The sequence below is a fragment of the Adiantum capillus-veneris genome, chromosome 16 (genome assembly GCF_014529385.1).
Source record: "Adiantum capillus-veneris isolate H3 chromosome 16, ASM1452938v2, whole genome shotgun sequence".
Lineage (NCBI taxonomy): Eukaryota > Viridiplantae > Streptophyta > Polypodiopsida > Polypodiales > Pteridaceae > Adiantum > Adiantum capillus-veneris.
In genome coordinates, this window is record NC_140946.1 from 25,492,937 (window position 1) to 25,517,816 (window position 24,880).

Here is a 24,880-nt window from a genome sequence, read left to right on the forward strand (position 1 = left end):
AGTCAGGTCGGTGGGATTATTTAATCGTCCAATGCTACATTTCGGGAAGCATGTATACCTTGGATTCCCATATAGAATATATGTGATATAAGGAGATATCCGCATGTATTATTGGCATGCAAGCGAGGTCGCTTGCAGTATTTCAAGGGTGAGGTGTGTCACCAGGAGATGTATTTTTCTTGTTGCCTTCTCTAAGTATGTACTACATGTTTTTATTTATTTTTATTTTTACTTGTTTTCTATGGAACCCTTGAAAAGGTGCAAGTGGACATTGCATGGCCAGTGTGAAACGGTTGTGGCCGAACAAGTTTCTCACATCGGGAGTCTAGGTCGGTCAGTCTCGGACTAGTCGAGCCAATTAGCACTAAATTAACTGAATTCTGATGAGTATGGAAGCCTATGTGCACCAAATGAAGTTTGGGCCACTTGGAAAGTCACTTATAACTTTATAAGTGAGTGGGAACTAGAGAATTAACTCATAGGGGCAAACTGGACACTTGGCACGAGGAGAGCCATCTGCAGGACACCTCGACAAGAGGGGGCGCCCATTTTGAGGTTGGGGCTGATTTTTGGTTCATTAAGTGACCTACAGTGTGTGTGTGTGTGTGTGTGTGTGTGTGTGTGTGTGTGTGTGTGTGAGTAGTGGGTGCAGGTTGACAGCTTTAATGGAAAGCTTGCCTTCTCCTCTATCTCATGTAGCGCGATGATTTGCTCTCATGCATTTCTCTCCCCCATTTGGCACATATGGTAATGCCCCACTAATGTGTCACCAGGAGGTGTATTTTTCATGTTGCCTTCTCTAAATATGTACTACATATTTTTATTTATTTTTATTTTCACTTGTTTTCCCTGGAACTCTTGAAAAGGTGCAAGTGGACATTACATTGCATGGCCAGTGTGAAACGGCTGCGGCCGAATACATTTCTCACATCGAGAGTCTACGTTAGTCAGTTTGGGACTGGTTGGGCCAGTTAGCACTGAATTTTGATGAGTATGGAAGCCTGTGTGCACCAAATGAAGTCTTGGCCACTCGGAAAGTCACTTACAACTATATAAGTGAGTGGGAACTAGGGAATAAAATCAAGAGGCAAAATGGACACTTGGCACAAGGAGAGACATCTATAGGACACCTCAACAAGAGGGGACGCCCATTTTGAGGCTGGGGCGGATTTTTGGTTCATTACGTGACCTACAATGTGTGTGTGTGTGAGTAGTGGGTGCAGGTTGACAGCTTTAATGGAAAGCTTGCCTTCTCCTCTGCCTCATGTAGCGCGATGAATTGCTCTCGTGCATTTCTCTCTCCCATTTGGCACATTTAGTAATGCCCCAGTAGTTGGACTACTCAGATGAATATGTACAGTTATGTGGGTTTATGCGCGTTTGCCAAGGCAAGAGCCTTCTGAACAGGAAACGGATTAGCTAACTGCTAATCCCCCACAGGTACGCACAGTTCCATCACACAAGATTGCGAGTTTGGAGAGTTTTCTCGCGTGAAAACTCGTCCAATTCACAAGGGAACTGTCCCATTACATGCGAGAGCCCTTGGGACGCGCGTAGGCGCATTCGCTCCGCTAAAAACAATCCGAAACAGATTACAACTTGCTGTGTTTTTCTGCAAGTTTAGGGTTTCGCACCTAAACTGCAAGGGAACACCAGGGGAGCTCTATGAGAGCCTTTTGATACGTGTACAGGGTTTTGGGCACCCGACAGCAGAAAAATAGAGAATTACAGCACGCTGAAATTCTGTTACAGCTCGCCAGAAAGCTCCCAAATTGAGAGGGAATCCATCCTAGACATGTGTTTCTGACCTACAAGGATTTTTGCGCCATTGTGCTACCGAAATCAGGTCAAAAACCTGCGTTTTCAGCCCTCGCCAGGTTTGGACAGCTTTGTACTGATCGTCAACTGTTGATTGAATAAAGAAATACCAAAAGGGGAGCCAACTTTTGGAGCCTACAAGGTGTCGGTCTCGTGTGCACAATGACATTCTAGTCGTTGACGCAACTGTGTTCTCTTTTCTTCATAGTGCTTTGTGTAAAGTTAACAGGTAATTGAAATAGTACCGCCCTCTACGTTGCAGGTGATTGAAATAGTACTGCCCTCTACGTTGTACAGGCCGGTTGTAATCTCCCTCCTGAATTTTGAGCAAGGACTTGTTCCTGCTCAATTTTGATGTCAGCTTGCTGAATTTTAGCGCTCCAACATCTAGGGGGTGTATGTGCGCGTGTCCCTTGGAGGTGAAGGGGACACAACCCTTGCCGGTTATCTTCAGGAGACACATCCTATCTGCGAGTCTCTTGGGAAAGGGGTGCCACCAAAGTGAAGGGATACCTGCATGGCGGAATTGCTCACCGTTTACGTCAGGGTGCGAAATAATGCACGAAAGGGCACAATCCGATGAAGAGGCACACGAAGGGTCACTAGCAGAGGGTTTCCAAAAATTCACCGGATACGCCGCGCACACATCTATGTTTCTCTCCTGTATTTATGTAATTGGAACAGAAAAATTCATGTTACCTCATGATTGTTTGTGTGTGTGTACCACCTTTCTTCTGCTTCCATGCAACTCCGGGAGGTAGCGGCGAGGGCGAGAGGCTCGCAACCTTCGGGTCCCGAGAAAAAAATTTGCTCTAATACCACTGTAAGGATTCTAGTTACTAATCCTTAATTAAGTACTTAAACTCATGATTAAGACTTAAGAAACTTGAACTTGACTCAGAGACAGACTCAGAAGACTGTGTTTGATTGATTGATTGATTGCTTAAAAACTGAGTACAATAGGCTCCTTATATACGAAGAGTCATGAGTGAACAGTCACATCTCATGGCGAATAGACATGACTCTAGGCGTAGAGACACATCCCTTGGACGAAGAGCTGCAACCATTGGGCAAAGAGTCGCACCCCTAGAGCGAAGGGGTGTGACCACTCGTCGAAGGAGTGTGGCTTTTGACGAAGAGGCATGTCCTTTGAGAATCAGGGTCTCGGATCTGGTACATCTTCGTATCTGCAAGAGAACCAAGTGAAGAAGGTAATACAAAGACAAAGAATATGTCACAATCGTGACATTAGTTGTTGGTTTCTTTCCCTTGAATTTTATTTAATTTTTGGGACCCTCTTTTTGAAGTAACAAATGGACATTGTGTGGCCATTGTGAAACAGCCAACAGCCGAGAGTTTCACCCGCAATCGTGAAGGGCACGTCGCCACGAGATGGTCGGGCCAATCGGCACTGAATCCGAGCAATAAAAGGGTGTCTAGGCTCGGTTCAAAGTCATTAAGGCCCCACGCGACAATTATAAGTTGGAGTCACGTGGGTACTAGGAAATTAACTCAAAAGAGGCAAAGTGGGCAATTGGCAGCTCCAAACCATTTTGCCACACTCAGCATAAAGAGGGGGCACCCAAACTGAGAGAGGAAGCTGAAATTTCTTCATTGTGAACTACTTTGTGAGTGAGTAGTGGATGCAGGTGATCACGGCTTTAATGGGAAGCTTGCCTTCTCCCTTGCTTTATGTAGCACGATGATTCCACTCTCATGCATCTCTTCCCCCCTTTGAATACAGAAACATGATGCCCCGCTCGAGGGCTTTTCATCTATATGTACAGTTGTGTGGGTTCATGCACCATTGCCCAAGCAAGAGCCTCTTGGGCCCTTGTACTTTATTTATAGGCCATGGGCCTTCCAAAAGTAGTGTACATGAAAAGCTTCAAGTCTAAAAGCATCTAGGTCCCAAAAGCTAGCCAGCGCAAATCGCGGAATTTCCGTTTAACCATCGTCCACAAGTCCCAGCAGATAGCGTTTTTGCATCAAATCTCCCCGCAGCAGAAAACAGCTTCCCTAGCGTTTTTGCCAACAGCTTCCCTAGCGTTTTTGGATTTCAGCATATGCAGAGATTTCAGCATCAAAGACCTACAAGATCAGTCCAAAGAAGTAGCAAATTCAGCCCGGAAAGACCATCAGTTTTCAGCCTTTAGGAACCTCTGTTTTCAGCCCTAAACCTGCAGAATTTCAGCGACAAAGAACCACAGAAACAGCCCCAAAAATCAGCGTTTTTGGACTCGCAGCAGATTTCAGCTCATAGCGTTTTTGGACAGCAGTAGGAAGATTGCAGATTTCAGCCCTTAGGTCGGTCTCGTCGTCATCGCCGACATAGCCTAGACTTGCATCAGTCTCATGCATTCCATTTGTACCAGATTGTGCAATCACAAGTAGACCACTTTCGCCGACGAGAGTGGGGCCTTCGGAGAGGGTTTTACGTCTCTGGTGTCGTATCTCTCTTCTCTCTCTATCTCTCAGTCTCATACACTTGCACGCACAGTGTCCATTCACTTTGTTTGTGATCATAGCATTCTCTCATTAAGAACGGAAGGCTCTCCCTTCCATAAGAACAAAAGGAACCTTGGGCACAGTTCGGAGCACTCATCTTGAGCAAAGCGCAAACATTCATTCCGCTGCACCGAACACCAGCGTTTTCAGCATGCAGATTTCAGCCCCTTCATCACCAGTTAGTTGCAGCGTAGCCGTCAGTCCCTAGCATTTTCAGCATTCAGCCATTGCCACGTCGTCGTCGACATAGACTCATCAGTACCTCGTCATCGACATAGGACCCAGCAATACCTCATCGCCGTCGACATAGAACCCTTCAATACCTCGTCAACCTCGACATAGACCCATCACTACCTCGTCATTGTCATCAACATAGAACCCTCAATACCTCGTCGTCGTCGTCATCGTTGACACAGAACCCATCACAATACCCCTCAGCATCTATTGCAGTACCCTTTGGTATCTCAACAGTACCAAGCATCTGCATCAAGTACCCATTAGCATCTCAGCATTTAGCATCATTGTATTAGCATTGTGCAAGAAATAAAGCAAGTACTTGCTTTGGCAATAGAGCAAGGGGGCCCTTAAGGGTGGTTGGGACCCGACATGCCTTGTGGTCTCTTTTCTCTCTCTCTCTCTCTCTCTCTCTCTCTCTCTCTCTCTCTCTCTCTCTCAACGTTTCTCTCTTTCATTCAATTCGGTCTCTCTTTTCAAGTGAAGTAAACTAACCTTGTGTTTGTGTGGAGTACTAGATCCGACATGACATCTTGGCTACTCGACTCAAGTTTGATCGATCTTCCTTGTGTTACCGACACGGAGGGTGATGAGGGGGTGATTCTTCCTTCATATCGTAGAGTATGACCCCTCACAGGCTTTTGCACGTTCTGGCATGTGAGGCAAAGGAAGCAAATTTTTTCTCCACCCAAGTTCCTTGGGCAATATGGGACAAACAACAAGCTTGGCAACCAAGCCAGCTGAGCATCTTGGGCAATATGGGACAAACAACAAGCTTGGCAACCAAGCCAACTGAGCATCTTGGGCAACATGTTGGAAGTTTTTGATACAAGACTCAAAAAGACTTGAGAAACATGTATTCATGAGCCCAATTTAGTGCTCCGCACACAAACACAAAGGACACTTTACTTCACTTGAAAGAACTGAACTAACTGAAAGAAAGAGAAAGAGTGACGAGAGAGAGAAAAGAGACGAAACAGGGATGTCAGGTCCCAACCCTCAAGGGCCCCCTTGCTCTATCGCCCGAGCAAGTACTTTCTTTATTCTTGCACAATGCTGATACAATGGCTAAATACTGAGATGTTGATGCTAAGGGGTATTGATGTTGTGGTACTTGATGACGACTATGTCGACGACGATGATGACGACTATGACGATGAGAATGATGATGTCGCCAAGTCCGGGATCAGCGATGACAATGACAAAGGTGTCGTCATTAAGATAGGAATCTACGATGACGATGACGAAGGTGTCCTCGTCAAGTTATGGACTGCAATGACGATGTCAACGATGGTGTCAACGACAACGGCGTCAATGCTGAAAACTGAAAACGCTAGAAGTTTTGATATGGATCTGCTACTGTGGCAGCACTGCGGCTTGGATCTGCAACCGCCGAGTCGCACTAATGCTGAAATGCAAAAATGCTAGCTAATCTAGATGAATTCTGAAAACGCTAGGCTGATCCGGTACTAGATGGGGAAATCTCGCGAGGATCTGCGACCAGAGGATGCGGGTTCTTGCAAGGCTAAGGCTGAAAACTGGAAACGCTAGGCTGTCTGCGGAAAACTGAAAACGCCAGGCTGATATGGGCCTTCTTCTTCTTGAGAAAACGCTAGGGTGTTGCCTGACTACTGGGTGCCCGCCTCCTTGTGTCCCTGCTTCTTCTCCTTCTACAGAGTGCCCAATGGATTTCTTTTATAGATCTTTAGCAATTTGCCCTACCTACTTTTCCAACAAACTTACAAAAAGAATTCCAAAAGTCACTTTTAATAAAATGACTTATAGAAGGTGGTTCACGCGATAAAATGCATGCATGATGAAATGATTGTTCTTGTGCAAGAAAGGGTATGCAACTATGACCGGCCTGGGCATGCACGTCCTACTAGAGGCTCACAAAGTGCCAGGCTAGGTCCTATGCTAAGATTGGCGCTAGACTATGGCAGAAGCGTGTCCACATGGCGCAAGTGGAGTGCACACATGACATCCACCCTGTTAAAGGTGAGGCACAGCTGCCGAACTTTTATCTGTACTTTTGATGCTCACTGATGAATGCTTTTGATGCTGTGGATACACAAACCAATGCATATTCCTCCGAAACCAGGGACTGATGGTACTACGAGTGTTGTGGATGTTGTGGGTGTTGCTGGCGATGCAAACACCGTGTAAGGGTCACTGTCCAACCTTACTACGATTGCCGAATATCAGCCTGGGCTCTATACCAGATAGTGTTGACTCTGCCTACTGTACAAGAGTTGTTTCCCGAACACTGACTGTGGTGAAAACATTACCGGTTCTGATGGACTGAGGTTTGGTTCCGAAGTCCTTTCCAAAGGTTCAATGACGAGGAAAATGGATGCACGCTATATGCGAATGCGAATGCAGAAGAGGTTAGAGATCTTGTCTTCAACTCCTTCCATATCCGCATACAAAGCTAGGAGATCTTGGTACTCAAGATCTAGGTTTTTGTGTATCCGATGTCGATCTTCCTTCAAAGACGTGGCAATAAAGATTGGAATAGGTAAGTCCATGATCGGGACTCAAAGATTCTTCAGGAAAAAGAAAATCAAGAGAGGTTCCTTGGGTTCTTTGATGCAACTTGGGTTCTTGATGGTTCTTGGTTCTTCTGGGGTTCTTCTTTAGGTTCTTGAGCTTCTTCTCTAGGTTCTTTAGGTTCTTCCCTTGAGTTCACGAGGTTGAAGCACGCACAGAGCTTTGATACCAATGTCAAGTGCAACGCACACAGAGCTCTAATACCAATGTCAGGTGCAACGGAAGAGAATAGTACTCCACACACAAACACAAGGGACACTTTACTTCACTTGAAAGAACTGAATTGAAAGAAAGAGAGAGACGAGAGAGAGAAAAGAGACGACACACGGATGTCGAGTCCCAACCCTCAAGGGCCCCTTGCTCTGTCGCCAGAGCAAGTACTTTCTTTATTCTTGCACAGTGCTAATACATGGCTAAACAAGGTGGAAAGGTACGTTGTCGTGCTGTGACACGTACATAGTGGGAACGCATGATACAAGATCTATCTTGTATTTTTTTAGATACATAATTATATTTCCTATAGTGTACATATGTATATTTAAGTATAATAATAAGCCTTCTATCTCATCCTATTATTTTTCTCAAGGGTAACATATCCTTACTTTACCATCAGAAAATACTATGGGAAAAGCATCAATAGCTCCGCCTCTTTAACTTGGGGCAAAAAGCATTGATTCTTTATTTCTACTATTTCATTATCATCTCACACCCTAGCTAGATCCTATATCTAGGGTAAACTCCAATATATATATATTCTATGTATTTTTTATACTTTTCTTATATTTCTTTTTAAATAGCTACTAGGAGAGAATCAAATCCTAGTGGGACACTAGGTGGCAGGTGGCATGATTTCAAAGATACACTTATTTTAATGCATTATTGCAAGCATGATTACAAAACTTTGTCAAGGAGCAATGTCATGCTTTCATATGGCATGAGGTGTCCTTTGGAATTAAATGAAGTCTAGGCTAAGGAGACCACATGAAGACTTTTGCTGCCATAAATGGACCCTATTTTGATGAATTTTTTACACAAGGTTCCAATCCGAATTGGAAAACGATTTTAAAATGAAAATCGTAGCTAATGAGCTGAAGTTTTTGCCCATATTTTTACTTTTTTATTTGGAGCCATGGTTGAGGAGATATGATCAAAATACTGGACCCCAGTCTGCCCACATCATGCAGGGACAGCTCATTTCCAACTATTCCAATTCCTATTCACACTGGCTCCTCTCTTCTTGTGTAAACCCTTGTGCGTTCCCTTCACCTATAAAAGGGGACCTCTTCTTCCTTGGAAAGAACTCAAGCATTCAAGCCATTGATGAGAGGAATTCTTGAGGGAGTGAGTAGTAATGCCTAATTGTACTTAGCCCCATTAACATAAGCCCAAGCCTACACTTTCTCCTAGAGGAAGACTAGCCATTCTTGTACGCTATCTTTGGAAGATCAACTCTAATCAAAGAAGGTGTTGTACTTGGTGTATCAATCAAAGTGGAATTATCCACTCTTCTTCTCTCTCCCATCAATAATGGTGCCGAAGGGTTTCAAGTAAGATGTGTTCTACATTGATGTTTTCTTGATTTCTTGTTGTTTTCATTTTCATCTCTAATCCAATATATATATATATATATATATATATATATATATATATATATATATATATATATATATATGTATGTATCTAATCTCATCTCCTTAACCAAACCTATCTCTCTCATTCTTAGTAATTCATCCTCTCTAGGTTCTCTTGCTACAGGTACATCTCTCCCCGCAGTATCCTTATTGCCTACGGGAAAGAATAGGACTTGGGAGGGAAACTTCTCATCTCTTCACTTCTCTCATATCTACATTTCTCACATACTATCCTAGATGAATAACCCACATGATGATCATTTATATCGCTTTCACTCTGTACAATCTATTAGAATTAACGTATGGATTAGCCGTAAAATACACTTTCAACAACGTATAGTGTTTCTCTTTGGCCCTGAAAGGCTCAATGAAATACTTCTATCACCGGATCCCATCATACTACCTCTCATAGACTATAATTTTTCTTTTGATGTAAGCGTAGTTATCTTGCTATGAACCAAGAGGATTTGTACACACAATTAATCCCAATCACTAGACAAAATATATATATTATGGTAAGCACAAAACTACAATTCCAAAGAACAATTCGTAGCCTATTTGATCAGCCAAGATTGAATGCCATTAACTCATCCATTAACCCTTTCATATTACCCATGATACGATATGACCATAGCCTTGATGTTTTCATCTTCGTATTGTTTTGACATTCTCTTTTGCGTTCTTTCTTTGTGTGTGTGAATGCAAGAGAGAAAGAGTGAGTCTTCTTTGATTGCACTTCTTTGCAAACCCTAGTCTTCATGGCATCTATGGTTTAACTCCTTCATATAGTTTTTGTTAAGTTCTCTCACAAACTCTCACAGCCATAAGCCCGGTGCTTTCCTGGCAAGACCGCAAATTTCTCGACAACGTAGTGTACAGTACGGTTTAGGTACATACGGAACGTACTTCTGTACTAAACCAACCTTTAGGTACGTGATAGGTACGTACCATTTGTAAAAAAAGACAATTACACTAAATTTAAGTTCACAGACCTTTCAAAATTCAGCCTCATTAACAATGCAATGCTTAAAATGAACATATTGATCAAAAAACTTAATGACTCAAGATTCAATACTCAATGAGAAAACCAATGACCATAAATCATAAGACCAAATAACAACTACAAAGTTCAAACATCATGTCCATGGCATTAGCCAAAAGTGGGCATATACCATACAAACTGAATCAAGATCCAAAACAAAGTACTGTGAAATACTACAATGCCATAATCACAATAAAAGTCTGCTGCAGCCTGTCCTCCAAAGCATAAAGTCACCAGTGTGCACTAAGACGTGCGGCCTCAAAAGTCTGTGTCAGATGCGGAAGATGAATCGTAGATAGAGAGCAAGCCCCCATCATCAAGGACATTGCCCTCCTCATCAAACTCAGGGTCAAGCTCAGCATATGTCAGCTCTGGTACAAGCACCTCTGCACCACAAGCCTCCTCAGGCATATCAGCAATCTCTGCATGGATGAGCCGGACAGCTTCATTCGCTCGCCTGCGAATGGAGCGAATAGGAAGCTTCCCCCTGCGAATACACTCTCGTCTCACAGTGTTTGGATCTCCTCCCACCGTGCGTAGAGGAAGGCTAAGAGCTCGTGCACATGATCTAGTCACACGACGATCCACGCTCTCGAGCTCTCTATGCAGCTCTCTGAGAATCTGCTCCTGCTCGTCTCTAATCTGTCGGTCCACCTCCTCTGGTCTAGGATCATCTACCATTTTCAGCTCTGTCGCATCAACCTGTTGAAGAGTAAAATAAAGTTAAACTGACTTATTTATGGCATATGCTTGCAGGTTGAGTTTATAGTGGCCAACATCCACAGCACGCAAGAAATAGGTGCCCAAAGCAGAAGACACAAGAATATTGATTATGAGTCGTCTGCGTATGTCTGCCCAACCATCTGAGATAATGGTGCATCCAAACTCCTTCCATCCAGCTTTCACAGGCGTAAGCACCTTGTCAAATAAGGCCTTTTGTTGATCTAACATAGTGGTGCGCATCTTTGTGTAATCAAAACCTGTCCATGTCTCAGTAGGCCCCACCTGTGCAATGGCTTTTACCATTCTTTTCCACTGATCTGTGCGCAAAACATTGAAAGATATGTTGCACTCAATAAGAGTGCGACATATCTCAATCTCTGCCACCCTCTGACGCTCTTTCACCCAAGCCTGAGAAGAGATGCGACTAGGCAAAGTGGTCTGCGTTGGTGTTTCAGATGTACCTTTTTCACGTGGCAAGGAATCCTCACCTTCACCACCAACACGTGCTCTCTTCCTGGAAGTAGGGGGTTGCATGGAGGCTGAACCTCCTCCAACCTCTGTCTCCGCACCTAAAGACTCCAGCTCTCCAACAAAAGCATCATGTAAAGCATCCTGTGTGCTGGGAGCACCTCTCAAAGCAGGAGCACCAACAGGAAAATACTCTTGAATAAGCTGCTCTCTCAAAGGTGGTGGTATTTTCTCACATGCATCAATCTGATCAGTGCACCCGATGCCTGTCAAGTGCTTTTTGACTCGCGTAATAGTGCTGGTGTATTGGTCCGCACAATACTTGCATTGCCATAAGCGTGTACCAGAACCTTGCTGAGAAGTGGTCGTGATGATCCTCAAAACATTGGTGTGGAGCGACCAGTTGGGGTTGGTTTTACGCGGCATAATGAATCCTGCACATTGCAAATGCAAAAGAGTGCACGCACATGAGGAGTACGGAGTGCATGGTGGCAGAAGCAGTACCTTTTCACGCGCGTAGCTCGGCTCTGCAGGACTCTGTGCACTGCTCTGCAGACTTCTCTGTAACAGAACAGAGACTCTTTTGCTACAGTGGTCGATTAAAAAAGCCTAAGGCTTCCCCCCTTCACACTAATAAGCCTAACTGGAAGCGCTCCCTAGCGGAATTTGTCCGAGCAAAAAACGCCCAAAAAATTTTTTAATGCCGTACTGTACCGTACGGAAAGGTACCGTACGTACGTACGGATTCTACCCTGTGGCTAAATGCTGAGATACTGATGCTGTGGTACTTGATGACGACTATGTCTACGACGACGACGATGTTGTCATCAACAATGACGACTGTGACGATGACGACAATGATGTCATCGTCAAGTTCGAGACATGGGGGGACAATGACGAAGGTGTTGTCGTCAAGTCCGGGATCTGCGATGACGATGACGATGACGAAGGTGTCGTCGTCAAGAGAGAGACTGTGATGACGATGACGATGACGACGTCGACGATGGTGTCGACGACGACGGCGTCAATATTGAAAAAGCTAGATGTTCTACTATGGATTTGCTACTGTGGCGGCACTGCGGCTTGGATCTGCAACCGCCGAGTCGCATTAATGCTGAAATGCAAAAACGCTAGCTGATCTGGCTGAATTCTGAAAACTCTGGCTGATCTGCTGAATTCTGAAAACGCTAGGCTGATCTGCTGAATTCTGAAAACGCTAGGCTGATCAAGTACTAGATGGGGAATCTGGCGAGGATCTCGTGAGGCTAAGGCTGAAAACTGAAAACGCTAGGCTGATCTAGGCCTTCTTCTTGAGAAAACGCTAGGATGCTGCCTAACTGCTGGTGCCCGCCTCCTTGTGTCCCTGCTTCTTCTCCTTCTACTGAGTGCCCAATGGATTTTTTTTATAGATCTTTAGCAATTTGCCCTACCTACTTTTCCAATAAACTTACAAAAAGAATTCCAAAAGTCACTATTAATAAAATGACTTACAAGAGGTGGTTCACGCGGTAAAATGCCTACATGATGAAATGGTTGTTCTTGTGCAAGAGAGGGTATGCAACTATGACCTGCCTAGGCATGCACGTCCTGCTAGAGGCTCACAAAGTGCCAGGCTAGGTCCTACGCTAAGATTGACACTAGACTATGGCAGAAGCGTGTCCACGTGGCGCAAGTAAAGTGCGCACGTGACACATTGTGGATAGCCTCAACGTGATGTGTTCATGGTTCTCGCTATGAGATTGCTAGGAACAGAAAGTGTTCATTGTTTGTGTTACAATGAAACGAGATGTGTTCACTAATCATGAGAGTGGAGTCTTGGTTTGAGAGGAGTCCACGAGCCTTAATTTATCAGCCAATGCAAACATGAGTGACAGATTGTATCGCGAATGGGTGACAGTTACATTCTCTGAGGGGTATCCAGTATTCCAACCGGTGCAAGGGTGTCCATGGTCTCTTATGCTTCAACTATTTCATCAATTTCAACCCACTATGAGCTGCCAAGGGGGTATAAAAGTTATGCATCTCATGTGATATACCCAATTTAGCCTATTTATTTAGTTATCTATATAATGTGTTTGACACAATTTATTTGGACTTAGTCAGGCAACTTTCTATGGGAAGTATATAAGGCCCCCTAGGGCTATCACATTGTATCCATCTGGTTAAGAGTTGATTGGGCTCTCTCTCTCTCTCTCTCTCTCTCTCTCTCTCTCTCTCTCTCTCTCTCTCACACACACCAATGTCTCGCATCTACGACTCCACATTGTGCAATTCTGACAATTTCTTCTTTCATATAACCTTCTCTTCTACGACTACTTAGGATGATTCCTCATGTGCCATTTTGTATCCTTCGACCAAGTACCTACTATCATCAAGAGCACTTACACCCCTCCCACCTGTTCACCCACCCGCCCCCCATGCTCCCACCTACTGTATCCAACAATCTTATGATTTTTGTGACAACAAGGCTTATACCCTTTTTCATTACTCCTGCACGCGAGATTCTACTATTCCCGGATGTCCTATCACTAACACTTATCGTCAGTGGATTCAAATCTAATACAAAAAAGAAAAAAAAAGTCAAATAACAATATAAGGGGAGGAGATGGGCCCACATGATTAGGTGACCAACACTACAAACAAAGGCTGAAAGAAACTAGAGGGAACAAACCTGCATGAATGATGCACACTAGCTTGCGCTAGAGACTTCTAACTGATAATTAGAATTTAGGCCGCATTACGAGTTATCATACTACATGTGCCTTCCTCCCCACAGCAATATAATCCAGGCCACTCCAAGTGATTTACATACCTCCTATGAGTTTTGTAGGATGCACTCATCACCTCCAATCCATAGTAACAATGATTTGTCAAGGATGATTCATCAACCACTTTGGGAGTATTTAGTGAGCCGCAAGTCTTTAACCAAAAAGCATCACAATCTTCGCCAATACTTATAAAAATGGGTAGATAGACATGTCCTCTCTTCAAGACAATCTTGTTCTCATTACTTCTCACAAGGCTTGACATGGAAGAAAGATACGCCCACTAATCATTGCAAACAGCAACTGTAGGACAATGTCCTCTTTAGCTGAATAATCAATGAACCTAAAAAGCTTAATTTTATTTTCTTCTATTTTTATTCCAACAAAATAATGAGAAGCCAAGAATTGTTGCATCTCCCAGAATACCACAATATCATAAGAAGTCTTTTTTCATCTCACAGAATACCACAATATTTTGTCCACTTTAATACATCATCTCTCTCTCTCTCTCTCTCTCTCTCTCTCTCTCTCTCTCTCTCTCTCTCTCTCTCTCTCTCTCTCTCTCTCTAAAAAAAAAAAAAAAAAAAACTCCAAGAGGCCAAATAATATGTTTGACCACACCTTCAGGAAGAGCTGCAGCTTGCTGTGCTGGAGGAGGCAGAGTAAAACCCATGGGAGCCATAGAGGTGATGATTGCAGCAGGATGCTCCAGATGCAGGGATGAGGCGGTGGGGCTGGAGGAGGCAGCAGCGTTCTGGAGGACTGCCTGGTGACTAACACCACCCCACCAAGGGACACCTTGCACAGCGGTGTGAGTCACGGCCGCAGCCACTGCGCTAGAGGCAGCAGCGCTTCCACCCTGGTCCTCTTGGGCTTTCTCAGTTTTCATAAAGGAAAGCCTCAATATGTGTCCCTCTTTGGATGGCTAGCTCAGCTTCCTCTTAACATCAGCTCTTCTTCCAACAGGAACGTGCATCGACCCATTCTGGACATAGAATCTGCATTTTCATTAGGCCCTAAGCTACATCAATTACGAAAAACAAGTGAACCAAGATAATCAGCACTTTCCGACGAGCCTATCTGTACTAAAGATCTGAGAGCTTCCTCTACTTCAGACCCCAAGTCACCACAAAACTTCGCGGTACCAAATTGTGGAAGAATGTCGGTGACTCGGTGTGCAGATGTTTCAAGTGGGCGGCGGCGGGTCGCACGCTTGGAAGTTGGGCGCCCAAATCTGAGGACTCAGGAGAGACAGTCTAGAGAGAAAGGCAGAGAATCGACACGTGCTTTGGGGGGAGAGAGAGAGAGAGAGCACTAACTCACCAGAAGCTTGGCTCCAGCAGGCGCGTACACTAAACTCGGATATGGATTGGTGAACAGTTTCAGCCTTCATCAAGTCTTTAATTGGCATTCACAGCTCACGGAAAAAGCATTGGGTCGGTCTTATGCCTAAGTTTTGTTTAGGGAAAATTACCAAAATACCCCTCTAATTTATGGAAATTCCCAAAATACCCTTCAAATTTCAAAAATTCCCAATGTACCCCTCATATTTTGTCAAAGATTCCCAAAAAGCCCTTCAAATTTTCCATAATTCCCAAAATACCCCTGGTTGAGAGAGTAAATTTATCCGAAGATTAAAAAATATGTAGCTCTTCATAACAAGAATCAATACAAGATACTAAAACTAGATTATGTAGGCTTTGGAGATGAATCACTTCATTATATTTAGACATAATTGTCTTTTCTTGGGAGGTAATTTGTGACAAATTACATGCTAAGCACTAAACAACACATCTCCATTGTCAAAAAAGAATAAAGCTTAGGAAATCGTGAACAATCCAACTGAAATAGATAGAAGGGTATTTTAGGAATTTTTGAAATTTGAGGGGTACTTTGGGAATTTCCACAAATTAGAGGGGTATTTTGGTAATTTTCCCTTTTGTTTATTCACGAGAGAGAGAGAGAGAGAGAGAGAGAGAGAGAGAGGGAGAGAGAGAGAGAAGCACAGGGGAGAGTAGAGCCAAAACAAAAAAGGAAAGAGGAGGAGAGAGATTTTAACATCATAGGAACAATTCCTAGAGACCTTCAAGATCTCTTTGACTAGTCTTGAACTCAAGACATGATTCTCCACCTAGGGAATTGGGATAGCCAATCTACCACACTTGGATGATAGAAGGTTATTCCATTTGAGAGAGAGATAGGGTGTGCACATGCACCCTATGATCGGTTGAACATCCTCACAGCAAATACCCTTGGTGAAACACGTGTAAGCACATGCTTGATATGAACACGAGTCGCATGGATTTGAAGCTAGCGGGACCAATGTACCTCCAATGACGGGAATTTATGCAACTAGTATACACGATTGGAGATTGCTATGGCAGATGCGATGACTTACGGATATTGGCGATGGATGCAAAAACTTTGCCACTGAAGGTCTGGACAAACTAGTGGTGGGCCAAGGAGAGAATCTCCACTTATCGCACCTCTCTCTCTCTCTCTCTCTCTCTCTCTCTCTCTCTCTCTCTCTCTCTCTCTCTCTCTCTGTGTGTGTGTGTGTGTGTGTGTGTACGCACATGTACACATTCCTCTCCCAACCAAGATGTGGACTCTCTATTGTGACGCTCATTTCCACAATTCTTGAGCATCGAGAGTCACACACACCCCACATGATATGTTTTTTATGGTCCCATAGGTCATATTTGACCTTCAAGGATGATAATAAAATCGCTCTCTCTCTCTCTCTCTCTCTCTCTCTCTCTCTCTCTCTCTCTCTCTCTCACACACACACACACGCACACACGCACGCACGCACATGATGCAATGTGTGAATGAGAACGGAGGTGAAAGAGTCGTAAGATAGTGAGCTGCAAGCAATAGGGGCCCATTGAATATGTGGTGGTCGTTACTTGGAGAAGGGGGCTGCTAGGCGCGATCATTGAGTTGCTAAACAATTTTTTAATTATGGAGCTTGAGCTTGGACCATGGGCACCACTGGCTTGGATTTTGACTAAAAGCTTGCAATTTTGAACATGTAGCACCCACTCTCTTTGCCAGTATATTATGGGTTACATATTAATATCCTTTAGATGATGATATTTAGAGCTATTTTTCATATAGTTAACCCAATTCTCTTTGGAGTATGAAGTTTTATCCTCGAGACACATTGGAGAGATCTTTAAGGTTTCTTGGACGACATAAAATTCTCTTCTTATGGATGTGTGTGTGTGTGTAATTCATCAGAAGAAATCGACTAACCTTTTGGTCACACAAGTATGGTAGATTGATTATCCCAATTTCCACATAGTAGAAGGGCTTCTACAAGACTTGTCAAACAGATATTTGAGAACTCTTAGGATTGCTCCTACACTGTTAAAATTTCTCCTCTCATGGATGTATATGCATGAACTTTGTAATGGAAATTCATAAATATTTGATTATTCTAATAGGTGGAAAAAGCATAAAGAAATATGGACTATGCCAAAGGATTATTGAAGAGCTCGTTATCAGCAATGCTCGATTTATGTCCGACGAATAGTTTGTAATCGTTTTGAGGATTGAAGAAATCTATAAATAAATATGTGCAAGAGGAAAATGCTCTTCATGGGGGGGAGATTGCATCTGGTGCTCTGTGTTCCTCTTCTCTCTTCTCATCTCTCATCTCTCCTCTCTCCGTGCATGTGTAGCACTCTGCTCTAGAAGGTGCACCTGCATGTGCTCTTATGCTTCCTCTCGCTCTCAATCTCTCTCAAATTGTGTTGCCTGTTGCATTGTTCAAGTACCAGGTAGATGTGTGTTCTCTAATGTATTATTATTATTTCTTATTATTATTATTATTATTATTAAATTTATATTTATTTTAATGCAATTGGGGATTTTTATACATTGCATAATTGTAAAAAATATAACATGATTGACGTCAATTATCAGAACCTAACAATAGAGGGGGGGCGGGGGATTGTGAAGAGAGTGAAATGAAATGAAATGTTATAGTAACTGTCTTTAAAATGCCAAAATTACCTACGAAAATAAAGTGAGAAGACTGATGGTTGCGGGGACCAACTGAGTGAGAGCACAAGGTTGGAGAACTCCGGTTAATGTGTGCGAGAGAATGAGTAGGAGGTAACCAGGATGGCTGGTGGCATCAACCATGAGCTGTTTTGGTGTCCACTGCCTAACTCAGGGTGCACCCAAAGCAGGTTGAATACACTACACGGATCTCCCCCCGTGCAAGAGTGACCATTTTCCTCTTGCACGTATTTAATTTCTAGATTTCTTGAATGGTCAAAAATCAGTACAAACTGGCCGGCTGGTCATAAATGGCCAAAGCTACAGCTTCAATTGTGTGCATGTATGATTCATCAGGTATGCAAATTCAATGGTTTATGGTTTGCAACATGCTATTGTTTGTATTTTGCAGGTACACTACTATATCGTCTGATGTAGTGGTATCAAAGCTCAAGGCGATGCGCCTGCAAGTTGTGGAGAACAATGACGGAAGGCGTAGGAGCCAAGTTATGGCTTGGAGATTGTTATCACATCCGTTTATCAAAGCTAAGTCACACACGACATTTGTATACATATTTTTCTTTGTCAATTCTAGACATGTTGCATCTTTTTATCGATGTATTTGTTTGCCTACGATAAGAAATTTGTAGTTAAGTATAGTTATTTGAATCGATTAATGTAATTACTAGGAATTGATATTTTGGTGATATTAGAAAGAGGCCAAACCATTTAAAGAAAGAAATAGGGGAAGAAGAAGAATTAGGCCTCAGAGAAGTTTAATGCATATGACAAATCCCAAGAGACTCTTGAAAAGATATCTGAGCTCGCAGAGGAAGGAGACGATACATTAGAATTAGAGAGGTAGAAGCCAAAGGAAATGAGAAAAATATAGGTTTCCAACATGAACAACCCTCAAGTGACCTCAAAGATCTGTACAGAACCTTGGACCTCTTACTCAAGGGCAAATACCCTACAACATCATCACCCTGTGAGAATGACCACAAGGACTATAAAAAAAAAACTTCCAAGTGATAACTTGTTGAGAGATTGAGAGCTTAATTGAAGCCATATTTTCACTATCGACTACACCACTAAGCATCAGGACAAAAAACTATTGTAGCAACAACTTCAACTGATGAAGACTTGACTAGATTGGCAGCCCTCACCACCATCACCAAACCATGCAACGCCCAACAGCAACATCAAGCCATGTAGTCTCCATCGAGTAGTTGTGCAAGAACGAGGTTGGTAGCTTGTGACTAACACCGTCCGATTGTTTATTAGTAGCGACAACAAAAGCAGCACTGGCAACACTATGCGCCAACAACAATAACGCCACCAGCCAAATATTCCAATTGAGGAGTGGGGAGAATTAGTGGTTGATGTAGACATGTGCCACAACCTTTGCATGTACCTACCAAGGCACACATATGCACGCTCGCACCAACATGGGCGACCAAGAATTGTAAAGCATGCCCGCACAATTTGGTGATGTCGTTAAAAAAAATGGATAGTACTCGCCGCCTCTCATTTACCACTGTAGCCACATCGCCAACTGGAAATCACACCTTTAAAAAAAACGGGCTACCAAGCCGCCTATTTTTTAGGTAGGTAAGGCAAGCCACCATGCATCACCTAGCCAATTGATGTCAATGTAGCCCTCCTCACCCATGCGTGCGTCAACAAGTCCATGTCACACATCCACACATGGGTACTGCCATTAGAGCTCATAACTTTATGCATTGGGTGTATATCAAGATGCCCACACCAGTGCATGTATGCCACACGATATGCTCAAAGAAACCCTTGTTACTGAGCTTCGCACCCTAGTATTGATAGCAACCTTGTGGCTTTACCCATTGCACAATCTTATCCATCTACAACACAACTTACCTCAATTGGTAATTTGCCAAAAGTCTTGGCAGCAAAAGGTCGATCTTTGTCGCTAGAGGCTAGAATGCAGGCAACCAAGGATGCACTCCAACCATCACCGTTCAATGCCAGAATGCAGGCAACAAAAGGCGTCCAAAGCTCATTTTTGAAGAGTAGATACTATCGGCCCTAAGAGCATGCAATGTGCATCCTAAGAAAAGATGGAGGCCTCTCGTTGGCTCTCCCATAAGTTTTTATTGGCACGGGTATCAAAGCACTCCATGGGTTTGCATTGCAGAAGCCCACTAGATTTATCTCAGTCCTACGCAATGTGCATCCTAAGAAAAGATGGAGGCCTCTCGTTGGCTCTCCCATAAGTTTTTATTGGCACAGGTATTAAAGCACTCCATGGGTTTGCATTGTAGAAGCCCACTAGAAGTTATCTCAATCCTACGTAGTCCCTCCAACGCATTGGGTGTCGTTTCCAGCTCTGGTAAACTCATGGGTAGCCCTTGTGGTGAGCAAAACACACGACACTAGTCCGCTGCACTGTTTTCCTTTTATCATATGCTATGTCGAGACGTATTGGTTGCTAGTATACCCACATGTTCACAACATCTAGCAACACCAATGGACGACAACAAACATGGAACAAGTAGAACCTTTCCTTCTCACTCTCCCCTTAACAAGCTGACTTGAATTACTCACTAGCTCAAGGCAGGTTGGACTCCGTCTTCTCAAACACTTGTGGAGCACATCACCTTTTTTGCAAAAGTGTCAACCCATTCTTAACCCTACTCTTTTTTCCGAGTAAATGTTTGTACATTTTTGTCTAAAATTGTGTTTGAAGTATCAAAATTTCTAAAGAGTTCTGGCATTCTTCAAAGCATGCCTTAGTAAGGATTTTTTTTTCTTTTTGACTTTAGCCTTAAAATGATGGTAACACATTGTCATTGCTCATATATATATATTTCTTTATTTATTGATGAAGAAATGTCTAGTTAATAAGATGGGATAGTTATAATTTTGTCGAGTAGCAAGAAGCTTTTATCAACTTCATCCAAGTAGTCATGTCTCCCAAGGGAAGATTCCTCCGTATGCTACAATGAATTGCACAAGGCTTTTTCCCCAATAGGGTCCACACATTGGAATACTTCCAACACCACCTTTGGACCCACCTAGCTGCATCATACAATATGGAGGTGAAATAGCCATTGATATTAACCTATATGTAGGAAACATATCCTCCACTCTTGGGCAAAGAGTATTCGTCTTCTTATAGTTTGAAGACAACCCCTCTATTTTGTTTGCCTCCAGTCAGTCTGCTTGTAGCTTGTGATAGTGCCTAACCGATGTATGGAATTAACTCTATCCGTACTTCTATTTTCTGTGCATGGCAGAGTGCCAAAAGCTCCTTTCTTTCGATGCTAAGGAAACCTTATGGCTGCTTCCAAAGCTCTTCGACTTTGTGCCGGGATTTTATCCATATTCCTCAATTGATATACAGATTCTTTCAAGGCTTGTAAAAAATGACAGGAGATTTTCAAACTTGGCGGTATGGGAACCGCCACCTTATTCAGAAATCTAGGGTCTCACTTTCATGCATCATGATTCTCTTGTACCATAATGGTAGTTAGTAGTCGTTCTTGTATATCGAAGAAGCTCAATAATCCAGTTTTTCCATGTATATGTTAGTTAATGTGAACATGTTCTATGTGGGTGTTTTTTTTTTGTTTTGATAAGCTTTTCTTTGGTAGATCAATAAAAGTCCTCTCCACACCATCACTCTCAAAAAATCTCCCCTGTTCACTCGCTGTAGCCAAAGGAGAGGCTACAGTTAGTACAAAGATCCCCTTGTAAATTCTCTCACCTACCAATCACCATGAAAGGTTGATGATCGCTTTTTGCCTTTACAACTACCAAAGACCCCCTTTCTCTCTCATTAGATAACAGTTTTCAAGTTTTAACCACTTATCCCTTAAGGCCAATTCTTAAGCTGAAATTTGGTACTTTTTTGTTATATATAAACCATTTTCTTACAAAATTTTGTAATTCACTCTCTTCTCATCTAACTGTCTTGCATTTCTAATCGGTTCTACAAGTAGGGATTATTTTTTTCATTTGTGTTCAAGAATAATTTATTTTTAGTGTTGTTGTGTCAAGATTGTGCGCTAGGTGACATTCTTTGTGTTTAATTCCAAAGTAGTTGAGTGCTAAGCTTTTGCCATACTGTAGTGGATGATGAATAAACAAATCGGCTATTTTCTAAGAGAGATGGCACATTAATGTTTGTGCTTCATGTTTAGGACATTTCTCTTTTGGGCTAGCTAAAATGAAAGGATTGTTGATAAACCATTGCAAATTCTCCCTTCCCTTTTGTTGTGTCTAGATTGAAGAGGATGGGCATCCAATCCCTTATAACAATACAAGCACTTACTATTGTGGAAAATTATCCTAAATTTGGATGCCTACTTTGTGGGACAAACATTTATCTTGTTATTTTTACCCACATTGAATTCCCCACATTAAGAACTGTTGGTTATTCCTACACATTTCTCTATAGTTATTCTTGCACATTTATGTACTTACATTTTGGAGCTGTCAATATTCCTACTAATTTTATTTAAGCTTGTGGGATAAATTGGAATAAATTGTATTGTATCTATTATGCTTGGCCTTAACATCTCTCATTTTCACCTCACTTTGTATTGCACAAGATTCATATATGAGTAGTACTATTTTCATTCTAATGATTGGCACATGTTATGCCTACCTTGAAAAGATATGTTTGCAGGTGTCTTTAACTCTTTGTTTTCCTAATTCTGTCATAGAAAATCAAAATCAAATCAAGCCTCCAGGTGAACACAAATTCAATATTTAGTATTGAACCCTTATATTGTTGTACCGTTCTAGCGATTAAATGACACTACTATTCTTTTCAAGTATGTTTGGACATAAATTGATTTACCTTCAAGGTGACATATTGTTTTATTTGATAGCCAATTATTATCACAAAATTGACACATTCTAGACTCGTTAACTACACTTTGATGTGAGTTTGATAGTTGTAGCTCTCTCCAACTTATACTAGAATTCTATTGAAGAAAGCCTGCTCTTTCCACATGCATACACATGTACATTTTTACATGTAGAGTATCCTCCAAGTATGTATATCAAATACATCATTCCTACTTTCAACTTTTCTTTACCTACATTGTCTTATGAGCAATGAAACCAACCCTCTCTCAGCATGTGCCTTGTACTTGAATAGAATAGAATTACTACTACGATGATTTGTCATTAAGCCATAAATCTCCTAACATGTGCTCAAATGATTTGGGATATTTGACCATAGTTTGTGAATACTTCACTATTCAAACTTACTCCAATTTGGTGTCAAACAGGTAGTAAATGTTTTGGTTTTTTATGCTTTGCCTAGTCTATTTGTCACTTGCACATAGATTCGTTGATTTAGGCAATGTGAAAATGCTCATCCTGGTGTAGATTCACCGATTTGGGCAACACCAACTAAATGTGTACATTTGCCGATTTAGGCAGAACCATCACACACACCAACTCATTATTTTAAACAATATCAATGTAGACCTGTCGATTTTGACAGCACCGACGTTGATTTAGATAACACATCTTATTTGCGTCGATTTGCCACTTTTAGGTGACACCAATTACAAAATCATGTTGCAGTGGCATGTCATGTTAAATTGGTCATGAATAATATAACACGCTAATTGACAGGTTTCCGACAAAATCAATATAACATGCTATAAATCATGTTAATTGACAGGTGGCAAAAGCATAATGAATTATGGACTATGCCAATGGATGGCAAGTTCATGGGGGTATTTGATAGAAATGGAGTTTATGTCCGAGCAAACAGTTTGTGATCATTTTGAGCATTGAAGGAATCTATAAATAGATAATGGCAAGAGGAAAATGTTCCTTTGTGTAGCACTCCACATCCGCACATGCTCTTATGCTTCCTCTCGCTCTCTATCTCTCTCAGATTGTGTACAAGTTCAATTGTGTGCATTTATGATTCATAGGTATATAGATTCAATGGTTTATAGCTTGCAACATTCTATTTTGTGTATTTTGCAGGCACGCTACATTATCGTCTGTTGCAGCTTAGCCCATATTCCCCTATCTTTGTCTTTCAAAAACAACACCTTGTTCATGATTATCTATAAAATTAGATTGTTGATCAAGTTAGTAGGAGCACTAAGGACCGTCTAAGACGTGGTTAGATTTTTCCTATAATTTTAGTTATTCACACTATGGCATTCTCCCACTAACTTTTCAAATTGCTCATAGGACGTTAAAATTTCTTTTTTTGTGTTTTATAAATAAGAAGAGGTCACTAATAACCTTTCCATGATCCAAGTGTGAGGTGGATATATTATCCCAGTTCTCTATGGTGTGTTAGGCCATGAATTCAAGACTCACCAAATAGATATTAAAGGTCTCATGAGATTGTTCCTATGACGTTTTCCCTCATCTTAATCTGTGGCCTCTCTCTTTGCCCCCTCTCTTTATTTATTTTATAAAATTTACATGTTTATAATTTTGGTCCCTCTATCTTGAAATAGTTTATTCAATATTAGTATTTCTTCTCATGCATGTGTGTGCAAACTAGAATCACCTTTCTATCACGTAAGAGTTGTAGATCTTTCAAGTCTCTTGGGATTGTTCTATGGATTCTCTCTCTCTCTCTCTCTCTCTAACACACACACACATACACACAGAGTTTTGAATTTTTCTCAAAAATCTATTTCTTTCTCTTAAACCTTTTTGTTTAAAGCGCCTCTCTCTCTCTCTCTAGGTTTTTAACACATGTTAAATGTATCCAAGGCTAGGAGAATATGTTGTCTTGTTTATATGGATACAGGTGAGAATTCTATTCTTGCTTAAAGAGACTTAGTTTAGTTGTAGTTTGCGATCTTGAAGATGAAGACCTAGTTCATCCATAGACTCATTTTTTGTCTAGAGGCATAGGATAACTGAAACCTATCCTCATTCTAACTAAATTGTACAAAAGTGAAGATGAAGATGAAAGCTTAATTCATCCATAGACTCATTTTTTGTCTAGATGTAATTGAAATATATCCTCATTCTAAGTAAGTGCTACAAAAATGATTCAAATACAAAAAGGTTTGTGCAAATACTTCCTTGTTGTTTAAAGCCAAATGTCTGTTGAACATGTTTTTCTTTCGTGTCTAAATTGTTGGGGATAAGCCCTCGCA

General features: G+C 41.9%; 2 protein-coding genes across 5 annotated transcripts in view; both read right to left on the reverse strand.

Annotated features, from left to right (window-relative positions):
- LOC147438730 (uncharacterized) overlaps window positions 1-15,180 on the reverse strand; it is a 36,403-nt gene extending 21,223 nt beyond the window's left edge. Inside the window, exons 1-2 of one of the 4 annotated variants that reach the window (XM_086484728.1) lie at window positions 15,063-15,180; window positions 14,361-14,724 (exon numbers count right to left, since the gene is read on the reverse strand). In XM_086484728.1, coding sequence (XP_086340854.1) covers window positions 14,361-14,628 — 268 coding nt within the window. In that variant the 5' untranslated portion in view covers window positions 14,629-14,724; window positions 15,063-15,180. Of the gene's footprint in view, window positions 1-14,360; window positions 15,034-15,062 lie in introns of those variants that run through there. The other 3 variants (XM_086484727.1, XM_086484729.1, XM_086484726.1) reach the window with 3 other exon arrangements.
- Window positions 10,506-11,720, reverse strand: LOC147438731 (uncharacterized). Its single transcript, XM_086484731.1, has one exon. It carries the CDS (start codon window positions 11,398-11,400, stop codon window positions 10,507-10,509), a length of 894 nt encoding a protein of 297 aa, XP_086340857.1. The 5' UTR covers window positions 11,401-11,720; the 3' UTR covers window position 10,506.
- Window positions 15,181-24,880: the final 9,700 nt, after the last annotated feature.

What these genes read in the sequence shown, in the direction of transcription:
- LOC147438731 (XM_086484731.1), bottom strand. Translation starts at nt 11,400, where the DNA reads ATGCCGCGTAAAACCAACCCCAACTGGTCGCTCCACACCAATGTTTTG.